At 44.8% G+C, this 12,451-nt stretch overlaps 1 protein-coding gene across 1 annotated transcript in view; it reads left to right on the top strand.

The window, feature by feature from the left end:
* Positions 1-6,842, top strand: part of dhx57 (DEAH (Asp-Glu-Ala-Asp/His) box polypeptide 57) — a 13,882-nt gene extending 7,040 nt beyond the window's left edge. Inside the window, exons 8-21 of the mRNA XM_052498692.1 lie at positions 1,970-2,024; positions 2,130-2,341; positions 2,457-2,573; positions 2,755-2,851; positions 2,998-3,171; positions 3,387-3,587; positions 3,863-4,139; positions 4,414-4,509; positions 4,777-4,860; positions 4,961-5,098; positions 5,221-5,295; positions 5,383-5,517; positions 5,635-5,835; positions 6,024-6,842. Coding sequence (XP_052354652.1) covers positions 1,970-2,024; positions 2,130-2,341; positions 2,457-2,573; positions 2,755-2,851; positions 2,998-3,171; positions 3,387-3,587; positions 3,863-4,139; positions 4,414-4,509; positions 4,777-4,860; positions 4,961-5,098; positions 5,221-5,295; positions 5,383-5,517; positions 5,635-5,835; positions 6,024-6,167 — 2,006 coding nt within the window. The 3' untranslated portion in view covers positions 6,168-6,842. The remainder of the gene's footprint in view (positions 1-1,969; positions 2,025-2,129; positions 2,342-2,456; positions 2,574-2,754; positions 2,852-2,997; positions 3,172-3,386; positions 3,588-3,862; positions 4,140-4,413; positions 4,510-4,776; positions 4,861-4,960; positions 5,099-5,220; positions 5,296-5,382; positions 5,518-5,634; positions 5,836-6,023) is intronic.
* The last annotated feature ends 5,609 nt before the right edge of the window (positions 6,843-12,451 follow it).

Below are 12,451 nucleotides of genomic sequence, written 5' to 3'. Positions count from 1 at the left end.
TATCCCAGCACACACCGTCCACATACCAGGTACTGATACACACCCTCTACCCCAGCACACACCGTCCACATACCAGGTACTGATACACACCCTCTACCCCAGCACACACCGTCCACATACCAGGTACGGATACACACCCTCTATCCCAGCACACACCTTCCACATACCAGGTACGGATACACACCCTCTATCCCAGCACACACCGTCCACATACCAGGTACTGATACACACCCTCTACCCCAGCACACACCTTCCAGATACTGATACACACCCTCTACCCCAGCACACACCATCTACATACCAGGTACTCCACATACCAGGTACTGATACACACCCTCTACCCCAGCACACACCGTCCACATACCAGGTACTGACACACACCCTCTACCCCAGCACACACCATCTACCCCAGGGTACTGATACACACCCTCTACCCCAGCACACACCGTCTACATACCAGGTACTGATACACACCCTCTACCCCAGCACACACCGTCTACATACCAGGTACTGATACACACCCTCTACCCCAGCACACACCGTCTACATACCAGGTACTGATACACACCCTCTACCCCAGCACACACCGTCCACATACCAGGTACTGATACACACCCTCTACCCCAGCACACACCGTCTACATACCAGGTACTGATACACACCCTCTACCCCAGCACACACCGTCCACATACCAGGTACTGACACACACCCTCTACCCCAGCACACACCGTCTACATACCAGGTACTGATACACACCCTCTACCCCAGCACACACCGTCTACATACCAGGTACTGATACACACCCTCTACCCCAGCACACACCTTCCAGGTACTGATACAGACCCTCTACCCCAGCACACAACGTCCACATACCAGGTACTGACACACACCCTCTACCCCAGCACACACCGTCCACATACCAGGTACTGATACGCACCCTCTACCCCAGCACACACCGTCCACATACCAGGTACTGATACGCACCCTCTACCCCAGCACACACCGTCTACATACCAGGTACTGATACACACCCTCTACCCCAGCACACACCGTCCACATACCAGGTACTGATACGCACCCTCTACCCCAGCACACACCGTTCACAGGTACGCACCCTTGTGCGTCCCTACTGTTGAGGATCAGCAGGGTGGACATGTTTTTACCTTCCCTCACCACCTGGGGGTGGCCCGTCAGGAAGTACAGGACCAGTCATTTAGCTCAGTTACCTTAGCTTTCTTGGGAACAGGAACAATGGTGGCCCTCTTGAAGCATGTGGGAACAGCAGACTGGGATAAGGATTGATTGAATATGTCCGTAAACACACCAGCCAGCTGGTCTGCGCATGCTCTGAGGACGCAGCTGGGGATGCCGTCTGGGCCTGCAGCCTTGCGAGGGTTAACACGTTTAACTGTTTTGTTCACGTCGGCTGCAGTGAAGGAGAGTCCAGGTTTTGGTAGCGGTCCGTGTCAGTGGCACTGTGTTGTCCTCAAAGCGAGCAAAGAAGTTGTTTAGTTTGTCTGGGAGCAAGACATCCTGGTCTGTAAACGTGGCTGGTTTTCCTTTTATAGTCCGTGATTGACTGTAGACCTTGCCATATACCTCTCGTGTCTGAGCCGTTGAATTGCGACTCTACTTTGTCTCTATACTGACGCTTAGCTGACGCTCAGTCATGTTTCCGGTCACCTTGCCCTGATTAAAACTAATGGTTCGCACTTTCAGTTTTGAGCAAATGCTGCCTTCAAACCACGGTTTCTGGTTGGGGAATGTTTTAATAGACGCTGTGGGTACAACATCACCGATGCACTTGCTAATAAACCCTCTCACTGAATCGGCGGATTCATCAATGTTGTTCGCCGCAATGCGGAAAATATCCCAGTCCACGTCTCTTAGCGTATTTAGGGCAAGGTGTATAACAAAGTGTATAGTTAGACCAGTCAGTAGTTATGTCACAATCTCTTGTGTTTCCCAGGACGCACTTTCCCTGTCGACCAGTTTTTCCTGGAAGATGCAGTTGCCAAAACCAGGTAAATATGGCACTCCCAAACCTGAAATATTATACCATAAACACAACAAGGTGTTGTTTCTGTTCTTCAGGTTTGTTTGACCTGTACATTCTACTCTCCTCCCAGGTATGTGATTGAGGATGGCAGTCCGTTCATGCGCTCGGGCGGGGGGAAGTCCTCATCAGGCAGTAAGGGAGGCAGAGGCGGGGCCAAAGACCCCGTGGACCAGCTGGGAGACGACATGTGGTCCTTCATGAACCTCCAGAAAAAAGACTTCATTAAAGACTCCATCCCTGACCAGCAGCTCAGCCTGCAGGAACTCACTGTCCGATACAAAGGTTTCTGATCCTCCCTCTGCTAAATACACCACACTGTCTGGAATGGAACCCTATTCCCCACGGCTACTTTGTCTGGGAGGAGAATGTTAATCAGGATGTTTTATTTTGTTTAAAGACACCAAGAAGTCTGTCTTGAAGACCATATCTGCCATGGACCTGGATAAGATCAACATGGACCTGGTGGAGAGTGTGCTGGAGTATATTGTGGACGGGGACCATAGCTACCCTCCAGGTGAGCGAGCACTACCGACAGAATTATTACTAGGAATGACAGATGGATAGATGCACAGTAAAGGTGTAGCAATATGATTTCAATTGAGTTAACATTTGACCATGAAGTTATGCATTACCTGTGTGTTAATATTCCTGTAACAACATTAACAACACAACCTTCCCTGTCCTGCTCTGTCCAGGTGCTGTGTTGGTATTCATGCCAGGCCTGGCTGAGATTAAGACTCTTTATGAGCAGCTCCAGTCCAACAGGATGTTCAACAACCGGAACAGAGCCAGGTAAGGAAATACATGGACCACTGTACTGGATGAGATTCTGATTTGTGTGTGATTGTGATGGGTTTAGGTTTTCTACCGGTGTGTTTGTGGTACAGCTGTAGATGGGTTATGTTTGTTGTGGATATAGTTGTGCGTGTGTGTCCCAGGTGTGTGGTGTACCCGCTCCACTCGTCCCTGTCTAACGAGGAGCAACAGGCTGTGTTCAAGCGGCCACCAGAGGGCGTCACCAAGATCATCATCTCCACCAACATCGCTGAGACCTCCGTTACCATCGACGACGTGGTCTACGTGGTGGACTCAGGCAAGATGAAGGAGAAGAGGTACTATAACCTCTGACCTCTAAACCCTCTGATGTCTTGGCTCAACTGGTTTCCTTTTATGAGAGCACATTGGATAAGTTCAAACTCTGTTAATTGGTACAACTCGTATATTCTCTATACTAACCTCTTGTAAGGAGGGGACCGAGTCCTTGATAACTGTGCCTGTGAGGATGCTTATAAAAGTGTTATTTCGCTGACTCAGTCTGTCCCCTCAGTTACGATGCCTCTAAGAGCATGGAGAGCCTGGAGGAGTCGTGGGTGTCCCGTGCCAACGCCCTGCAGAGGAGAGGGCGAGCTGGCCGCGTGGCCTCAGGGGTGTGCTTCCATCTCTTCACCAGCCACTGCTTCCAACACCAACTGGCAGAGCAGCAGCTGCCAGAGATCCAGAGAGTCCCCTTGGAGCAGCTCTGCCTCAGGTTATCAGAGCAGAACAGGATTCATGTCCCCTAACTACAGCACTGTGCCTCTCGTGGTGCTCTCAACTGACCAATTAGGTGTTATTTACTCATGTACTGTCTCATGTAGATCCTTATTTAACCACTGACAGTCATTCATTTGAACCTTCCCTGCATTTTCGATGTAGGAACTCATGATGTGTTGTCCCCAATGTAAACATTTTCACTTGGAGATTTCCCAACTGCCCTCTTTCTCCAACTCCATCTCTGTCTTTATCTCCACTTCCACCTCTCAGGATTAAGATCCTAGATGTGTTTGCAGAGCGGCCATTGGATTCTGTGTTCTCCCGGCTCATTGAGCCCCCGGCCATGGGCAGTCTGGATGCGGCCAAGCAGCGTTTGCAGGACCTGGGGGCTCTGACGGCCGACGAGAAGCTCACCCCTCTGGGCTATCACCTGGCCTGTCTGCCTGTGGACGTCCGCATTGGCAAACTCATGCTGTTTGGTGCCATCTTTCGCTGCCTGGACCCTGCCCTCACCATCGCTGCCAGCCTGGCCTTCAAGTCCCCCTTCGTAAGCCACCTCTAACTTCCATTTGTGGCTCTGAGCCTACCAATGGTCTTGGGAATGAGTAGAAACGTTAACTGAAAAGAAAGGAGCAATAATTAAGAATTGTCACTGTGAAGTGTGAACTCCTGTGATTCACTCTCTGAATGTTGAAAAGGGAAAAAAACATTTCGGTTTTTCACAGTCGCAAGTCTCTCTCCTGTGTTCTCACCCCTCTCCTGTGTCCTCTCCTGCTTCCTCCTTTCTTTCCTCTCCTGCGGTGTGTTCTTCCTGTGGCCAGGTGTCTCCTTGGGATAAGAGGGAGGAGGCCAATGAGAAGAAGCTGAATTATGCCCTGGCCAACAGTGACCATCTGGCCCTGCTGCAGGCATACAAGGTGCTGTGCTGTACATATTGGATAGACCTGAACCACTCCACTGTGTATCCTCTAACCATGTCATCCATATTGACATGCCGTAACACTCAGTCAATACTGAAATGTTAGCTGAACTAGCTATGGAAAAATTGAATTTGCCTTGAGAAACAGATGAACAGGTTCTGAGTGGTAATGCAATATGTAGAACCATCTAAAACACAGAGTAGCTATACATACGATTTGCAGTGGATATGTGACTGTAAGGTAATATGTGTTGCCGTTGCGCAGGGCTGGTGTGGAGCAGCCAGAAACGGGAATCAGGCTGGGTTTCAGTACTGCAGAGAGAACTTCCTGTCTAGCCGGGGCTTACAGGTGAGATACTCTTCTGTGGCATTGTCTCCTGACAGGTGGCATTATTACCATGTTTTGTACAGTACTTGCAAGAGTCTGAGATGTGCTTTTTGGTGTGCAGGAGATAGCCAGTCTGAAGAGGCAGTTTACAGAGCTGCTGTCTGATATTGGCTTCGTCAAGGAGGGACTGAAGGCTAGAGTCATTGAGAGAATGGCTGCCAAAGGGACTGATGGTATAATGGAGGCTACGGGCCGTGAGGTAGGATGTTTTATTGAGAAATATATATCTAAGAAATCTCCATTATATAAATCCTGCATTGCTATATAAAATCTGTTCATAAATCATTAAGTGAATCATTTCACCCTTTAACTCTTGGACAGGCTAACCTCAACTCTGACAACATCAGGTTGATGTCTGCCATGCTCTGTGCTGCCCTATATCCCAATGTAGTACAGGTGAGCCTTCCTCCATCCAGCATGATCAACAGCTCAGTCCTTGTATAATGTGTGTACCTGAGCTAAGCCAGTGTTTCCCTGTGCTAGGTGAGGTCTCCTCATGAGAAGTTCAAGCAGACCAGTAAAGGAGCGGTGAAGATGCAGCCCAAAGCAGACGAGTTGCGCTACATGACCAAGAATGACGGCTGTGTCCACGTACACCCCTCCTCCGTCAACTACACGGTAACACACAGCCCCACGAATAAAGTACAGAGACAACCACTACTCTTTCACAGTAACTAAACAACCACACAATAGATACCAGGTTAGTTTGTGTGTGCCTGTGTGTGGTGGTTTCAGGTGCGCCACTACGACAGCCCCTACCTGGTGTACCATGAGAAGGTGAAGACGAGCCGTGTGTTCATCAGAGACTGCAGCATGGTGTCGGTGTACCCCTTGGTGCTGTTTGGGGGAGGACAGGTCAACGTGGAGCTGCAGAAGGGCGAGTTCGTCATCTCCCTGGACGACGGCTGGATCCGGTTCGCCGCAGCATCGCACCAGGTCAGCCGATTGGCTATCATTCTCAGAATGTCGATTTAAGATCCTGACCTGGCTACCTGGCCCCTAGTTATAGCCTGGTCAGTTCACGTGTTCAGGGCAGGGGGAACTGGGCCATTATAATGAGTAATAAGCTCTTCGTCAATCAGCTCTGTGTTCCTGACTGCAGTATCTTCTGTGTGTGGCTGCAGGTGGCAGAGCTGGTGAAGGAGCTGCGCTGGGAGTTGGACCAGCTTCTCGAAGATAAGATCAGAAACCCCAGCATGGACCTGTGTACTTGCCCGAGAGGCTCCCGTATCATCCACATGATCGTCAAGCTCATCACCACCCAGTAAACCACCCCGCTCCCCTCCATTACACACCCAGCACTTGTCTTTAGATGAATACTTTGCTCCACCTCCCAGTCTTACAGTACATTGGATCAAGTCTTATTGGTGGTAGCATTGCAATGATACAAGTGCTGCTGAACAAGCATACAGAAATCACTGTTTTTGCTGTCATAGGAAGTGCAATAGATTTGGCAGAGTTTGTTACATTTGAACTGAATTGCTAAAAAGGTTATTTAACTGAAATGGTAATTTGCCATTGTTTGTGTATATATATATTTTGGCCACATTTCCTGTATATATGGGAAACTCAAGTTGCGTTTTATTATAGGTTGTGCCTTTCTTGCACACAACTAAAAATAGCATTTGAGTCCATATTGGATTCCCGTACTGAAAATGGTTGCACATTTATGCTTTTGTGTGTATTTAGATATAACTAATGCATGATTGACTGAAATGTGAATACAGCTCTAAGAGCTTCTGCATTATTGTCTTTCTGTACATTTATATAGATAAAATTAACACGCTGATGTAAAAATCATGCCATCACTATTAAAAGGGCTCATTGAAATGTAAACAATTTGGTAAAAAGCTGCCAAAGAATTTATAAACAATGTCTCATCAGCTTCAGTGACTAACTTTAGTCTGATGAATATTACAACTGAAAATAAAACAAAAAAATAAGTTGCGTGGGTGAATTTGTAGTCCTTTTTAGTTGTTCAATTGTTTAAGCACAATCACGTTGTAGACATTGAATTCTTCCACTTAATATCTACATTTTGCTGTATTAAAAGTTGACACGTTTTTAAAGGCACAATGCAGTCTAACTTGATTTTCCCTATGTTTTTATATATTTTCACACTGAGTCTGGAAGAACTATCTAAGACACAGTTTATTGATGGCCAAGGCTCTGACACCGCCAACCTCTAAGGCAATAGCATTGACGCCTTTTGTGCTGAATGTCAAAAAGGCGATGACTGCAGCTGTAGATGGTCAACCAAACCGTTTGAGTCAGCGATCCATTTCTGTCTCCCGGACACCATCCACTGTACATGTTGCTGCTTCAGTTCCAGACCTAAAACATGCATTTAGAGAGCCTGAGAAAGACAAGTAAGGAGTCTGCTCTAAAAGGGCTGGATGGGAGTTTCACAGATGACCAGTTTATTGGTTCAATTGTGAACATTATCTACCCAAATGCCGCATTCACGTGCTAGTTGGAACTAGGAAACTGACATTTCCAACTTGCTAACTGGTTGTAGTTAGTTATGCGTGTGCCGCTTTCAATGAATCAGCAAGCCAGACATTTCAGAGATTCCTAGTTCTGACTAGCATATGAACTCTGCATCAGATGCATAGCAAAATCAGCTGCTGCCTCAGCCCTTCTGAAGTTGAGCTTGAAGTGGTTCTCCAAGAGTTCTGAGATCGACTCTCAATCTGAATCGTGTGTGTGTGGGTGCTGAAGTCTATGGAGCCACATAACCAGAGGAAGTCCACTCCTGAGCCAGGAAAGCTTGAGTCACATTCCTTTGTCAGTGGGAGAACGTCTCTGTGCTTTAAGTGGTGCTGGTGAGATCCCAGACCACTCTATAACCACCTGCTTGAGTGTGTGGTTAAGAAACTGTTGAGAAAAATGCTCCTCCAATGTCTTTCCATTCCAGAGTTAACTGAAACAATGACGCTGCCTCTTTTAGTTAAGCTCATGAAACATGGAACTAACACTTTACATATTGCGTTTCTATATAATGAATTCAGACAGTGTCAGACCCCTTGACTTATTCCAAGTTTTGTTATGTTACAGTGTTATTCTGAAATGGATTACATTTTAAAATCCTCATCAATCTACACACAATACCACAATCTCAAAGCAAAAACGTTTTTTTTTTTTTTTACTTTTGCGAAAACAGATGTCTTATTTACAAAACTATTCAGACCCTTTGCTATGAGACTTGAAATTGAGATCAGGTGCATCCTGTTTCCATTGACCATCCTTGACATGTTTCTACAAATTGATTGGAGTCCACCTGTGGTAAATTCAATTGAATGGGCATGATTTGGAAAGACGCATATCTGTCTATATTAGTTCTCATAGTTGACGGCTACGAGACAGGATTGTGGCGAGGCACATATCTAGGGAAGGACACCAAAAAAATTCTGCAGCATTGAAGGTCCCCAAGAACACACTGGCCTCCAACATTCTGAAATGGAAGAAATTTGGAACCACCAAGACTCTTCCTAAAGCTAGCCGCAAGGCCAAATTGAGCAATCGGGGGAGAAGGGCCTTGGTCAGGGAGGTGACCAAGAACCCGATGGTCACTCTGAATGAGCTCTAGAGTTCATCTGTGGAGATGGGAGAACCTTCCAGAATGACAATCATCTCTGCAGCACTCCACCAATCAGGTCTTTATGGTAGAGTGGGCTGATGGAAGCCACTCCTCAGTAAAAGTTTGCCAAAAGGCACCTAAAGACTCTCAGACCATGAGAAACAAGATTCTAAACCAAGGTTAAACTCTTTGGCCTGAATGCCAAGCGTCACATCTGGAGAAAACCTGGCACCGTCCCTATGGTGAAGCATGTTGGTTAGAGCATCATGTTGTGGGGATGTTTTTCAGTGGCAGGGACTGGGAGACGAGTCAGGATTGAGGCAAAGTACAGAGAGATCCTTGATGAAAACCTGCTCAGGACCTCAGACTGGGGCGAATGTTCACCTTCCAACAGGACAACGACCCAAAGCACACAGCCAAGACAACGCAGGAATGGCTTCAGGACAAATCTCTGAATGTCCTTGAGTGGCCCAGCCAGAGCCCGGACTTGAGACCTGAAAATAGCTGTGCAGCAACACTCTCCATCCAACCTGACAGAGCTTGAGAGGATCTGCAGAGAAGAATGGGATAAACTCCCCAAATAATGACGTGCCAAGCTTGTAGCGTCATACCCAAGAAGACTCGAGGCTGTAATTGCTGCCAAAGGTGCTTCAGCAAAGTACTCAGTAAAGGGTCTGAATACTTGTGAATGTGATATTTCAGGGTTTAAAAATTATATAAATTAGCAAACTTTTAAAAATATTTTTTTTACTATTTTTGCTTTGTAATTATGGGACATTGTGTGTAGATTTGAGGGGGAAAAATAATTTAATATATTCTGGAGTAAGGCTGTAATGTAACAAAATGTGGAAAAAGTCAAGGGGTCTGAATACTTTCTGAAGGCACTGTATTTGTTCAGTGTACACTGGATTTGAAAAAAAGTAATCAATGTAAATGGTTGAGGGTGAAATTTAAACTACAAGATTGTCATCATTGTAACCAATTTTCACAAACCTTGTATAAAATATGTTGGATTTGTAACTTTGAAACAACATCAGATCTTCAATGTTATATCTACTAGAAAGATCATACTATATGCTGGGCAGCACCTCTTACTGGAGAGTTGATCTATCTACAGCTATCCCTTTGGTCTCCCATTCAGCGTTTCAACCAAGCCCATCTTTTATATTTGTTACTGACTACTACCAATGTGCTAAAGTGAGAATGATTATTGAGAAACATCTTAACTAAATATATTCACTGTTGCTATTGAAGTCATTCCAAAGGTTAGGTTTAACACAGCAAATAAAATGTAACCATACCCTCCCTATAAGTCACCAAACATTAGGAACCCCCCACCCCTTTTGCCCTCAGAACAGCCTCAATTCGTTGGGGCATGGACTCTACGAGGTGTCCAAAGTGTTCCACAGGGATGCTGGCCCATATTGACTCCAATGCTTCCCACAGTTGTGTCAAGTTGGCTGGATGTCCTTTGGGTGGTGGACCATTCATGATATGCACAGGAAACTGTTGAGTGTGAAAAACCCAACAGTAGTGCAGTTCTTAATACAAACCAGTGTGTCTGGCACTTACTATCATACTCCGTTCAAAGGCACTTAAACATGTTGTCTTGTCCATTCAACCTCTGAATGGCACACATACACAGTCCATGTCTCAATTGTCTTGAAGCTCAAAAATCCTTCTTCAACCTGTCTCCTCCCCTTCATCTGCACTGATTGAAGTGGATTTAACAAGTGACATCAATATGAGATCATAGCTTTCACCTGGATTCACCTGGTCAGTCTATGTCATGTTCTTAATGTTTTGTATATTCAGTGTATATCATCAAACATGATATTTAGGTCTATATAGAAGTTACAATGTCATCAACAGATGTTTCAATTCAACCATGAATTCAACTAAACATAGACACATATAAGCCTAGGGGTTCAAGCTTTGGTTGATTTCAAATGGAATCTTCAAGTGTATCAATATATTGATTCAAGTCTCCATCTCAACCAAAATAATCCAAGTTAAAGAATAGGACTAAATCAAATCAAAGTTTATTTAAAGTGCGTTTAAAGTTTGATTAGGTTTTGTCCAATTCTTTAACTTATTTTTGTATTTTTGGTTGAGATGGAGATGTGAATCTAGCATATCAATTATACATTTGTAGACAAACTGGAATTTGTTGACAACTGAGCACAATGTAATATCACTTTTGCAAAACAGCCAATAGCCTATTAACTTATCGACAAGTTCACAAATTATATGTTGGATTCGTCTCCAACTAAACCAAATATAAAAACTCAAGAATATGAGTAACATAATTTAATATTGATTATAGATGTTGATATTTGGTTGCGTTGTCAACCAAACACAATTCAATAATATTTTTCTAATAACGTAAATAGCTGACAGTTAAGTCTATCTTATAAACTAATGTAACAGTAGTTATTCACTTCCACGGCCACATTTTGAGGTTAGCCTCCTGTAACTATAAATGTCTTCTTATGTAATCATGTTCAAGATAGCATGCAAAGGTCACAGGTCTGTGGAGAGCTTCACAATTGCTCTAATAATCTGCTCAGAAACTCCAACAGCAGGCATCACTTGCACCATGTACTCTTAATGTAATCTTAACTCCAATCCAGGTCATTTGGTTGTGCTATTAGATGAAGCACAATGACTACATATTAAGTTTTAAGTTCCTCTGCGTACACATCACGGACAAACTGAAATGGTCCACCCACACAGACAGCGTGGTGAAGAAGGAGCAGCAGGGCCTCTTCAACCTCAGGAGGCTGAAGAAATTTGACGTGTCACCAAAAGCACTCACAAAGTTTTACAGATGCACAATCAAGAGCATCCTGTCGGGCTGTATCACAGCCTGGTACGGCAACTGCTCCACCCACAACCATAAGGCTCTCCAGAGGTTAGTGAGGTCTGCACAATGCATCACCGGGGGCAAACTACCTGCCCTCCAGGACACCTACACCACCCGATGTCACAGGAAGGACAAAAAGATCATTAAGGACAACAACCACCCGAGCCACTGCCTGTTCACTCCGCTATCATCCAGAAGGCGAGGTCAGTACAGGTGCATCAAAGTTGGGACCGAGAGACTGAAAAGCAGCTTCTATCTCAAGGCCATCCGACTGTTAAACAGCCACCACTAACATTGAGGGCTGCTGCCAACATACTGATATTATAATGATTACACTGATATTACTGCATTGTCGGAACTAGAAGCACAAGCATTTTGCTACACTCGCATTAATATCTGCTAACCATGTGTATGTGGCAAATAAAATTGGATTTGATTTGAAGTGTTAATGTTCAAAATATCTGACATTGTATTCCCATTTAAACTTTGTTGTGCATTTAAATGGTTAAAAGCACAGTGATAACACATTTAGAAGTCAACTAAACCAAAGATCTGATAGTTTTCCCATTGGAATTTGGTTGTGCTTTAGGATGGTTGAAAGCATAGTGATAACACATTGGGAATTCAACAAACTTCTGGCTGTCTTTTTGAGTGGGGTGAAAAAATCTTGAAATTTCATTCATCAACCAAATATTACCCACATTTTCACATTGAAATGACATGGTGTGCCCAGTGTGTTGCCACTATCCCCAATGACAACACTGAGGTTTGTGCCATCCAAGAGACACCAAAGCCAAAGCTGTCTATAGTTGACACCCTTTTCTGCATAGAAGTCAAAGCTGACCAGCCACCACCGACTTTATGTCCCTTGGCATCGATGAAATGGAGGACAAACCACATGAGCTTCTCTGTGTTAACAAGTATACAGTTTAATATTCACAACCATTTACAATTCAATCAGCTTTTTATATGATTAAGATCATTTCAAGGCCAGTATAATCAAATGATTAAACGCAACAAAATATTTTTGAGGTTTTACGTGAGCGTAGCTCTTTCTTACAAACCAGAGATGGACACGGCTGTGGATCCCCTCACAATGAGTGAGT

Source organism: Oncorhynchus keta, chromosome 36 (genome assembly GCF_023373465.1).
Source record: "Oncorhynchus keta strain PuntledgeMale-10-30-2019 chromosome 36, Oket_V2, whole genome shotgun sequence".
In the NCBI taxonomy this organism is placed as follows: Eukaryota; Metazoa; Chordata; class Actinopteri; order Salmoniformes; family Salmonidae; genus Oncorhynchus; species Oncorhynchus keta.
Note: the sequence above shows the minus strand (reverse complement) of the source record. Positions and strands in the feature narration are given on the sequence as shown.